This window comes from Equus quagga, chromosome 9 (assembly GCF_021613505.1).
Source record: "Equus quagga isolate Etosha38 chromosome 9, UCLA_HA_Equagga_1.0, whole genome shotgun sequence".
Taxonomy (NCBI): Eukaryota; Metazoa; Chordata; class Mammalia; order Perissodactyla; family Equidae; genus Equus; species Equus quagga.
The window spans coordinates 39,830,914-39,843,289 of NC_060275.1; the positions used below are offsets into that span (position 1 = coordinate 39,830,914).

Here is a 12,376-nt window from a genome sequence, read left to right on the forward strand (position 1 = left end):
CCCATTTACACAAGAATAAAGTTCACAGTTCAAGGGGAACTATGTAAGAACAAGAAGTCCCTTATGGGTAAAAGAAATGGAAATAATATCTATAAGTAATGTTTGAAAGAGCTGGGATAAGTCATTTGGAGATGTTAAGATGAAGGGGTGGGATCTCAATGATGCCCAGCTGTTCATCATCAGCAAGGAAAAAAGAGAAAATAAGTTTAATTAAAAGCACAAAAGATTTCAGCATAAGGAAAAAAATTCTTGACCATAAAGGTTATCAAAAACACCAAGAGACAAATATAAAGGAGACTGTGAGATTTCTATTTCTCTGAACAGTTACTATTAGAATACCATCTAATTGAATGGACTGGTTTAAGTAAAATGCTAGCATGAGAGAGGATCCAGGCCTGCATGACCTCCTGAAGTCCCTCATACTTCTCATGAACTGTGAAAGCTGTGGGCTGGGATGAAAGGGGAGGATGAGAAAGAGTGGGCAGAGGAAGTCTGACATCCTGCCAATGGTCATTTCTGACTGTGAAGAGTATTCGTTTTCCTCTGTATTTTCTTCCATGTGTAACTAAAACAACATAATTTTCACATACTTAAGTTTCTCTAGGCCACCAACGTGAGAACAGGTGTCTCCATGAGCTAACAAAGCTGTTAATGAAAATGCAGATGTTGGATAAAAGACAAATTAGCTTAACCTAAGAAAATCAAGAAACCTGGTACAGTCATTTAAAGCATTCCCTTCACTCATCTACAGCATTCCTAGGAACAGGTGTCAGGTAGAAATTGATCCTGAACACAAAGATGAAGGCACACACACCATCCTATGGAAAATCCCACTGGAGTAGTCACAGACAAGCTACTGAAAAACCTCCAACAAAACAAGCCCAACAACACCACCAGGAAAGAGACACCAAACAGGCTGGCAACGTCCTCCAAAGTTACTCAAAATACTACCTTCACAACTCCACAGTCCCCTCATTTTCCTCTCCCCTACCCTAGTATAAAATCACCACTGCTAAACTGTCAGCATGACTACTCCCCGAGGGTGCCTGAACCTTCATTAGTACACTTCTCACTTCCTCCAGGAAGCTGCTCATCTGTGTGTAATTGATGTCTCAACAGAGATCCCATCCACACACTTCAGGCCATCTTAAAGCACTTTTCACTCTTGAAAAAAGATCCCTCAAACTGTGGCCTCTGAGCCAACAAAAACAGAGAGAGAACTGAATAATGTTTCATTAAGTTAACACAACTCTGCCAAGAATCATACAATCAGAAACCCACTTATAAAACTGGCCATAAAGAATAATGAAAAAGGACCATATAAAATTCTTCGAATGTTGGAATCATTATTTACCCTGGGATCTAAGGACTAAAACATAGGATATACGTTCTCTATAATTTTTTCCCCTAAATAGAGACTTTTAAAATACTAATTCCCCCACTCGAGTGCTTCTTCCTCCCTCAAAGCCATTAAGGGTAATAACAAGCAGAACCTTTTTTGATGTCTGTGGATGAAAATTGTACATTCTCCAGTTTCCTCATTTCACAAAATTAAGTAAGAGGGTTGCTTTTTATTTTAAACATGAAATTTATCAGGACCACAAAAAGAGAAACATTTTTTTTCTTGTTAATAACAATTTATAAACAGAAGGTGAAGAGGGCGAAGACTATCTAGTGATGGGAGCACTTCATATAAAATATGTATGGGTTCTGCAGCCAGCAACGCACTGTAAGTCAACTTAACACATGTGAGCAAAATCATGATATGCCAATGTATTATGTTCAGAAAACAACTCAGACACAAACATACCCATAAATCTCTGACTAAAATAGCCCATAAAATTCAAAATATTTTCTTTGGATGACATAGATCTATACTCATATTGGCATAAATGGTCATGGCTTGTCAACAAAGATATATCAAATAATTCACCTAAATCACTCTTCGATCTCTAGAGCTGGGCTTGTAAAATTTGAAGAGTTGACTTTCTCGAGTCTATATGTCTAATTCTTATTAATTTGAGAAGCTGCTTAGGAGTCAAAGAAAGATAACACATAATTATAGTTTTGTGTCTTGTAAATTCTATAATCAACAGTATACCACTTTTCTCACATTGTAAAATTTTTCAACAAAACTTTAAAACAAAATATCTTGGCAAAGCATCTCCCATTTAAAAAGAATCTGTTTTGCTGGCCAACTGATTGCAAGAAGAGGACTAAAGCCTTATTATTATTATCTTAACTCTACCCAAGGACTCAAATGTTACTGACTGGAATCAAGGTCCGAAGATTTCTTAGTTTTTGTAAAGTGCTTTCTTTTCAAACACTTCTCTGCTTACCCCCTTTAATGATGCAGCAAATGTCAATTAATCTTTGTTAATTGGAAATAACTCTATGGTAACAGAGGCTCAGTCTTCGGATAGCCACAAGGGCATCTTACCAATTGATCATTATTATTCACCTCAACATTTCCTACTCTTTCATCCCAAAGGAGGAATGGGAAAGGAGGAAGGCAATAAAGACTAAAAGAAAAAAACAAAACAAATGGTGGGACCCTCCTCTTCACCCTCTCTCTCTCCCTGTCCTTTCTCCCATGTCCACAGCCCCCCACACATCCTCACCTTCTCTCTCTGATTATATTTTCAAAGTATATTTGTACAGCTGTAAGAAGTGTGGAAATTACATCCATTCTAAACTTCTGGTTCAAATATGTATTAGAAACAGAGTAAGCAAGGGAATCACCTAAATCGGTTCAGTTTCACGGAATTTATTATAGATTTGTAAGAAATCATGTGGTATCCCATTCCTTGATTTGAATAAGCCAGGGGTTCCTCTTTGTCAAATTCTCGAGTTTATAATCAGAATAGATTTGGACAAATGTTGGAAAGGCAAATTGCATCAATGACTCCTGGCTAATAGTGTCCCCTGTAATTCTGGGAAGAGTATCAAACAGGTGAGAGCCTGGCTTTTGGTGTCAGCCACGTCTACCTGGGCTTGCCACTTGGATGAGACATTTAACCTAAGTTTATCTCATCACTAGTAAAAAAATAAAAACAAAAAAATAGAAAAATAAAATAACAGAGCCTAGGAAGACTGACTGTCTCATAGGAATGTTATGAGGAGTAAAATAATATACATGTAACCAAGTTACAAAAGCTGGGCATTGTAAGCACTGAATATATTTTCAATACCTAGCTTTGAAAGTGTATTCTAACCTAGGTTAATGGATTATACACAGAACTATATGGTATTTACATGGATAGGAAATATACTTATCCTACAAGGAGTTGTGGTTGGCAATAGATGCAAAAGTGGGCAAGTCAAGGAATACTCAAGGAAATAAGCTATTTAGTATTCTTTCAGTAATTCCCCAAAGCAATTTTCCTAATGCAACTTCAAAGGAGAGGCCAGGAAATCTAGTCTTGGTCACATTAGCTGGAGATGTGTGGGTATGTGCTATTTTGTGAAGTACTTATTCACATTTCAAATTAAGGGAGTTTGCTTATCCCTGTTTTGGTTTAATTATTGGCTGACTGCTCTCACCCTGTCCCCCATCCCCTCCCAGCCACTGAAACCCTCCCACTGTTTCCTCTGAAATTCAGGATTAGTCATTAGCAAAATCTCCCATAACCTCCACCTTTTCTCTGACGCTCCCTTCACATCTTGATCTACAAAACCTGGCTCTCTCCTATGGACACTACTTCCCTTGGAACTCTCTCAGATAGTAGCCCTTTTCTTTCCCACATTTCTTGCATCACTGGGCCTGGAAATGGGAGGAGAAGTGACCTCTAGGCTTAGATGCCTCCAGCATTGTATTTCATGTCATCAGACTATAGTATCAATTATTCCTCTTTTCTGTACTTATTTACCAACTCCTGGGTTACTCCTCTCCACTTATTGAAGATCTTAGCTCCTCAATCTCACTTCTTTCAATGCTAGTTCTACCATAATTGTCTGTTTCAATATCCACACATATGAATCTTTAATATTTTATGTCAGGACCACCACTAGCCTTTACAACATCTTTATGCAAATAAGGAAAGGTAACATTTCCTCTAGGTAGACACTGCTCCCTCCCATGAAACTAAGCTGGGCAAACAGAGGGCTGCTGAACTTTAGTCCCTGATGGCCCCCTCAGCCAGGCTATTCTGAAGAGTCAACACAATGCTGAACCATTCACAACAGCCCTTAACCTAGCTGTCTCCTTTCCTATAATCTCAGACATACCTTCCATAATATTATCCTAAACTCAGTTTCATGCATTCCACTCTCACATCACCTATCCTTCTAACTCATTTTCTCTAGAACACCAAATGAAACAATCCTTCCACCCCAATGAGACTTCCTCCTTCACACCATGCCTCACACAATCATGTCTTCACTCACCTCTGCAACCAGTTTAAATTCCATGAAAAGTGATGTTAACTACCCCATTTCATGCACCCTCAACTCCTTTGTCCCTGTCTTGCTTCATCATTCACACCTGGAAAAATCCCAACTCTGGTCAAATCCACCTCTGTACCTACTTGTACAGTGGTCATGAATACGACTAGAGAAAAATGTACACCCAAACTGACTGGTCTCATTATATTCAGGACTTGCAATCTTAAGAGAGTCCTTAATGTTGTCAGACTCCAGACAAACATTTTATATCTTCTCCTTAAATCTACAAAACTGCCTCCTTTATCCTTATCCCCAGCTGATGAACTTGTTTCCTATTTCAGAGAAAAATGAAGCAATAGAAGCAAACTTCCATAAGCCCCTCCTACAGTAACTCACCTACCTTCATTTCTATCCAAATACCCTGACTTTTCCTACTGCTTCCTTAGAGCACCTGTCTATACTCCTAAATAAGGCCAAGCTCTGCATGTGTTTAAGAGATCTCACTTCCTCTCACCTAATCAAGCACACGGCAACAGGACATCCTCCTCATTATCAAATCCTCCTCCTCAACTGGATTTTTCCCATCAGTATACAATTATTCTAATATTCTCTCTCATATTTGAAAAAATCTTCCTCTTGATTCCACTTTCCCTTCTAGTCACTTTCTCATTTCACTCCTTCCCTTTACCTTAAAAATCCTTGAAAGAATTGTCTACACTTGGGGTCTCAAATTTCCATCTTCCCATTCTCTTGAACTCACCCCAGTCAGGCTTGTGGTCTCACCATTGAGCAAAAATTATCATGGTCAAAGTTCGTCAATAACCTCACAAAGCTAAATCCAATGGTTATTTCTTAGTCTTCATTATAAGTTGACATATCAAAAGCATTTGACAACTTTGAGTCACTTCCTCCCCAGAAACACTTTCTTCACTTGGTTCCCAGGACACACACACCTTCTCCTGGCCATTCATCCTCAGTCTCATTGCTGGTTCCTATAATCTATCTAACTTCTTAAAATTCAGGTACCCCTAAACTCAGTTTTTGAGGCTCTTCTATTTATCTTCAGTTCCTTGGTGATCTCATGCAGTTTTTTGTCTTTAAATACCACCTATAAACCGACCACTTCCAAATGTGTATCTCCAGTAAGGTCTTTTTCATGAATTTAAGACAGATAAGTCCAATTATTTAACATAACCACCTGGATTTGAAAATGGATCTCATGCCTAATATGTCCAAAACTAAGCTCCCGCCCCAAACTGATTCTTTTGCAGATTTTCCATGTAAGTTAGACAATGCTACTCTTCTGTTTACTCACACTCAAACTTTGGAGTCATCTACAACTCCTTTCTTTATTTCATAACCACACTAATTTCAGCAGCTCCTGTTGGATCTACCCTCATATACATCCAGAATCCAATCACCGTTCATCACATCCACTGCTACTTCTTTTATTCAAACCACCATCACCTCTTATCTAGATTATAAGAGTAGCTTTCTAACTGGTTTCCCTGTTCTTGTCCTCATTTCCCTATACATATTTCTTATATTTAGTGATCCTGATAAAGTCTAAATGAGATCATTGTCTCTCTAGCTCAAAACTCTACCATGGTTTAACATCTCACTCAAAACAAAAGCCAATATCAAGGTACTATACAATCTGGCCCCATAACTTCTCTGACTTCGCATCTTACCATACCCTCTCTCTTGTTGACTCTGGCCTCCAACTACACTGGCCCTTGATGTTTCTAGAACACTGCAGGCACTCTCTTGCCTCAAGGCCTTTGTAATTGGTGCTTCTTCTACCTAGAACTCTCTCCTATTAAATACTTGCTCCCTCACGTTCCTTGGGTCTTTTTTCAAATATAGGCCTCTCTCTCAATCTTATTCCTTATCTTGTCCCATATCACTTGTCAGCCCTGAATAAGCTATACATTTTACATATTTATTTTGCTTATTATCTGTTTATCAACCTAAGATCTATGAGAGGTCCCTTTTTATTCTTATTTTCACAAACATAACTGTGATCTTGGGAACAGTACTTAGCACACAGCAGAACCCCAATATACGCAATGGCAGAGAAAGAGCATGCAAGTGCTCAGCAAGCAGGCAGTACAAGAGGAATGACCCAATGAGAGTCCTATTCATCCTACTGAAGGAGAAGTGTTTCCCCACTCACCAGCCCTTCCATAAAGCCGGAAATTGCCGTGCATCTCTGCTTTCTTCTCTCTCTAACCACAAGGACTTGCCAAAGTTCACAGTACTACCACAACATTGGTGGGGAGTTGACTTCAGTCTTCAAAAAGTATAGGAATAGGGACATCAAATTAAATGAAACTTGGTAAAAAAAAAAAAAAAAGTCTACAAAGCTGACTTCAGCTGTTTTACTAAGACAAGAATCTGTGTTTCCTACGTTAATTCACAACCTCTGCTGCAGATCAGATAGGGGCTGAAGCAGAGTCAGTCTCACGGGGACTATCAGAAAGCACACCAGCTTAAAGGGCAGGAGTGTCCAGTCAGAATACAAAGGGACTCCTATGGTCATTAATAAAATGAATGGCTTTGGGCTATTACTGAAATACGATATTTCTGCAAGGATCCTTTAAGGTTTGTTTGTTTAAAGATAATTTACTGATTTCTATGAGTCCACCGACAGAGACTTTACTGACATAGTTTTCCTCCCCATTCATGATCTGGGTCACTGAGGGGACGTGGGTAGGGTGGAAAAAAATATAGCAGCTTTTGTGGAACAAATGTTTGCCAAAACTGCAGTGTAGAAATTACATATACCAACAGAATCATAATGCAAATGTCTTGAGAAAGATAAAAATGAATTAACATGGTTAGAATTCAGAGGTGAAAAATGCCCCCCCTAGAATTCTGGAAGGGTCGCCCACTTTTCAAGTGTTTCACAAGAATGTAACTTATTTGGCCCTTGTTTCACTGTAAAGAATGTTAACACTAACCTTAATTTACTAAGGGCAAACCTAGAAACAAAGCTACTATAAAACTACTTGTGATCACAGGAAAAATCAGCACAATCAGAAATAAAACATTAGCATTCTCAGGCCTCACATATGAATAAAAGCACCAGACACCCCCAGTAACCCTCTTGCCTTGCAGGAGAAACACACCGATAACACTCAAGAATGTTATTCAGGAAAATCCATACAGTTAAACAACAAAAAGCAAAGAACTATATACTTTTCTTAGGTGCTAACATTTTGACTCAAAATAGTTCGATGATAAATCTAAGTAGGTGGTACAAACTTGGAAGAAAACTCAATCTATAATGGTATATCAATCTATAATGGTAGGAATGGTAGGAATTCAATCAGTGAATTATTGGAATTCTATATAACTTTTAAGAGAACAGGGTTTATATCTTGAAATTTACACACTTACCTTCATTTCCTTCTCCATTGGCATTGGCCTCTGCCATTTCTGTGCCATCCAATTCAGACTCACAGCCTAAATCCAAAGTTCCATCAGCTGGGCATGATGACTCTTCTTTCTATATTATTTTAAAAAATGATGATTTATGGAGATGTATCAGTAACTGGAAAACATTCAAAATACTTTCAGAGTCTTAACATATTATCACAGTTACTTGCGATTTGGAATTTCAATACTGGTTTACTTTTTAATGTAAAATCACTCTTTGAAAAGAAAAAGCCTGGGAAAAGCACATTGCCACAGCTGATTTTTTGGATAACCTTTTAAAATATATACAAAAACAGTTTGCTTTTGACATATGCTGTTTCCATTTTTCTCAATTCTACATTCTTCCGTATGTTAGGAAGTGGATTAACAACTCAGAATTTTAATTGGTAAATGAAACATCCAAGCAGCTACAAAAAGCAACTGAACTAACACAAGTCCTTTTGATTAACCTGTGTTATTTTCTGAAACACACACAGTGACAAGAGTTTGATGCTCAGTAGCTGAGAAAGAACCCCTGCTTCTTTGCCAGTATAACTTTTAGTGCTAAAAAAAAATCTTCTCAAAGGAAATAAATGAACTTTAAATGTAATTCATCACTTATTAAAGTGGTGCCTTCTTTTCAATTTATAAAAAATAATACATGGATTTCATTGGTTTCAAGTTATGCAACCATGTGTAGATCACCAGCTTTTGTCCTCTGGAATTGTGCATCATAGATGGCATTTCCCATTCTAGATGAGAATGGGCATTAAACTAAAATAATTAAGACTCAGTTTTCTGAAGTTTATTTTATTTCTCTATTCTCATATAACAATGCACTATTAGTGAAACTTCCTTGAGATCACTGTTTGTTTTAAAATTAAATAACTGATTTAAATCAGCAAGTTTCCAGGGAGAATGGATAAATTTCTTATTTATATAAAAGACAGAATGTCATACAGGTGTGAAGCCTGTATATCAACTGATGGTCATTAAGTCAAATAGTTTATGGCAACTGTGTTCATCTTAAGCTCTTGGTTGATGATCCAGGGCACTCTTCCATGTAAATTTTTAAGAATCAAGAATTTTAAGGAAGCCACAACTATTTTCCATTACCATATGTTAGAGCAAAACCACAGATATGCTTTCCTTAAAGAAAAATGTCATTGTTTATTCTTAATATGAAACCATTTTTAAGACATCTGAAAACATTTAAAAGGCATAGGGGTCAGTCTTCTACCCTTCACCCAAATCTAATTTTGTTTACCTTCACATGTCTGAAAAAATGCATGACACATAGTAATAACAGACATAATATGCAGAACAACTTACTTTGAGAGCATAGAGGCCTGACTTTCCAGGGATTTTGAAGAATGTTCCATCCCCTATTCGAGTGTTAGTGTGAAGCATTGCATTCAGACAGGCTAATGGAGAAGTTCCACTAGAAAATAAAAGTATGTGAAAATGAAGCAGTCGGAGACAGTTTCTGTAGCAAAACTGTTCTCAGTCTCTTAAAACAGAAAAAAAAAAGACCCTCTCGCATGCCTTTTTAAAATACCCTCCCAACCCCGAAAACATCTACATTACAATAACAGGCCAGTCCAGTTTTGCCAAAGTTAATCAGATGCATCTGTCTTGTAGGCTTCAGGCAAAAAGTCTCCTGAATTGAAATTATGCTTTTATTCATAAAGCAACCAACACCGTATTTCAAAGAAACCAAAGCCCAAACGTTTATGTGGTATTATTTTACAAATAACACCATGAAGCCTCAGTTTTCAAATATTACAGACAACTTGATGGCTGCACTTGAATGATCAAATAAACCAAGTTCAAGGACAGCTCCATCCCATAGGTTGAAAAGCAACAAAAGAATAATAAGAAACCAGGGAAGAACTGATTTGAAATTACAAGTATTTAAGTTACTCACAGGATTGCATTTCTCACAAGGCCAAATAAAAATCTCTATCTGTGTTTATCTCTCTGAAACAGCTTCTACAATGACAACCTTTGCTCACTTAGATGTGTCAAATAACAAAATATGTGTTTGGGAATTCTGCCCAGCTAATAATTATGTTCTGTAGTAAAGATGCAAGTGACTGAATTATGAAATCAACAGATTTTTTAAAAGAAATCAAACAGCATTAAACTGATGATTAAAAACATCAAAGCATATATGTACAAACATTATTGAAATTACTCATATACTTAAAGATTTTTATGAATGTATAATACGTATGCCCACAAAAGCATTTTTTGTGTTTTGTTTGCAAACCGATATTTTTGCAGACTAGAATTTAGAGCTAGAACTATTACTTTCATTTAGTTATGTTTTCATATATATTTTACTTCCTAATATGCTAAAACATCAATGAATATTTAGTTGAACCAATATTGATTTGAAGCCCTACTCCACCGCATTCACCTCTTAGGGGTTCTAGGTACTTAATCCAAAATACTGTGGGACAAGAGAATCTAGTCTTTAAGCTTTCAAAGTTTGAATTTCTGTGATAGAAACATAATTTTAAGTTACAAAATTAAAAGTTTTCTAAAAACCAGAACTATCAAACCTCCTCCTACAAAAACTCTCCAGTAAAATGAAAAAGCCGGATTTGCTGAGTTGCCACGACATACTAAATAGCAAGTCAGCACATACACACATTATGGTCATAAAGGTTTATAAGTATTATAATAATAAAAACACTCCATTATTTTAGGAAGCAGCTTCTCTGTGCCAACATGTCAATATGATTCCATTGGGTCTGACAGGAAGTAAGGGCCCTAAAATAAATTTGGTCATAGAACAATGCAGCTTGAACTAAAGGACACATGGTAATAATGCTGTACATTTATGGAATATCTTTCCTCATGAGACTTCTACAAGCTTACAGACCTCATTTCATTATTTTTCCTCACAAAAGATTTTTTGCTCATATTTAAAGTGGGCCAGGCATACCTTATAAAGTAAAATATATTCTTCTCCCCAGAAATATCTGCCCATGAATGAACTCCAGATAAATAATGCTATGCATGTTATACTGAACACTGAAAAATATATACTTTTATTATTATTCTCTTCAGACAAAAGCATAGACAATCTGAAGCTGGGAATTATTATGCCAATTTGTGGCATTTTAATTTAGTGAAACTGTCAGAAACACAGACTTTCTCTAGAGACTTGGCAAGAAGATGTTAATGCTACAAGTAAAATAGAATACATAAAAATGAAACAACGTAGACTTTAAAAAATGTAACAATAAAATTGTCCACTTAACATCAAACATCACACATATTTGTCCTACTCTTTATTCCTAAGGTCCTAATACACAATTCCTGGAACTCAGATTTAGACTATTAAAGAATAATACAGACAAAGACAACTAAAAAATACTGAACAAATATAATTTAACATCACTGTAATTTACATTTTCTTTCTAAGGTACAGTAAACAAAAGAATTGTAGAAGATAAATTGATTATTTAATAGCAGTTTAATGCTACGCTTGCTACAAACATAAGTGATAAGCATTATTATTTTAGAAATAATAAACTCTGTTGAGTATGACTATACCATTAAATTATACTTTTTATTAACTCAAGCAATATTTACTATGGAAATATTTAAAAATATTTAGTTCACAATCACATGATACTATATCTCCAAAAGTCTCAATGACTACTGTAATTTTTGCAAATCTTTCCCAAAACAAACATATAAAATTTGTTTAATTCAAAACTATTCAACATTTACATTTCAGAAGAATAAGAGAATATTTTGCAGCCAAATACAAATTTTACAACTCAAATCACTGGCTGATTATAGTCATGTAGTTTTAAGTATATCCCTTGCATTTCTTTACAGAAAAAAACTAATCATATGGTCCATTTTATTTAAAAACAAGAAAACATTAGCATCAAAACAGTTAAATGCTTATTAAAAGGTAACTGTTTCCTTCTGTGCAGAATATACGTAGGAAAGTGTATCTTAAAAATCTTTCATACTATTTACTTATTGCTATTATTCTCAACAATTTTTATACTCAGAAAAAAGAGAACTAGCAAGCATGTCTTGTTCTGCTTTGGGAAGAGATATATGTACATCTCTCTTACAATGATTAACTGTGGGTTAACTGTGCCACAGTTAACCACCTCAGTCAGAATTTAAAAGCTAAAAATGCTGTAACAGAATATGTATATATGAAATAATAAAACATCAATGTTTTAACAAAAAAAATCTATAAAATTTCAAATGTTACTTACTTTCTAAAAAGATGAATAGGAAGAATCATGGTGTCCCAATTTATAAAAGGAAAACAAAGAAAAAAGAAAGGAAGAAAAGTTAGTTTTCCAATTTAAAACACAATTCTGCATCTTACCATTCAATAAATAGGACAATGTACAAGAGACACACCAAATTCTTAGATTTGGCTGCCGGTGGGGAGGAAGAAACTGAGGGACTGGGGTAAAAGGTGACTTTTACTTTCTTCCCTAATACTTCTATAATGTTTTCATTTTGTCCACAATGCCCATGTACATCCATGTTAGGAATATAATTAGAAGTAAATAACAGGACAAAA

General features: G+C 35.9%; 1 protein-coding gene across 1 annotated transcript in view; it reads right to left on the reverse strand.

Annotated features, from left to right (window-relative positions):
• The window catches only part of ASXL3 (ASXL transcriptional regulator 3), a 164,094-nt gene that overhangs the window by 89,110 nt on the left and 62,608 nt on the right, over nucleotides 1-12,376 (reverse strand). The window contains exons 3-4 of the mRNA XM_046671084.1: nucleotides 9,136-9,244; nucleotides 7,786-7,894 (exon numbers count right to left, since the gene is read on the reverse strand). Coding sequence (XP_046527040.1) covers nucleotides 7,786-7,894; nucleotides 9,136-9,244 — 218 coding nt within the window. The remainder of the gene's footprint in view (nucleotides 1-7,785; nucleotides 7,895-9,135; nucleotides 9,245-12,376) is intronic.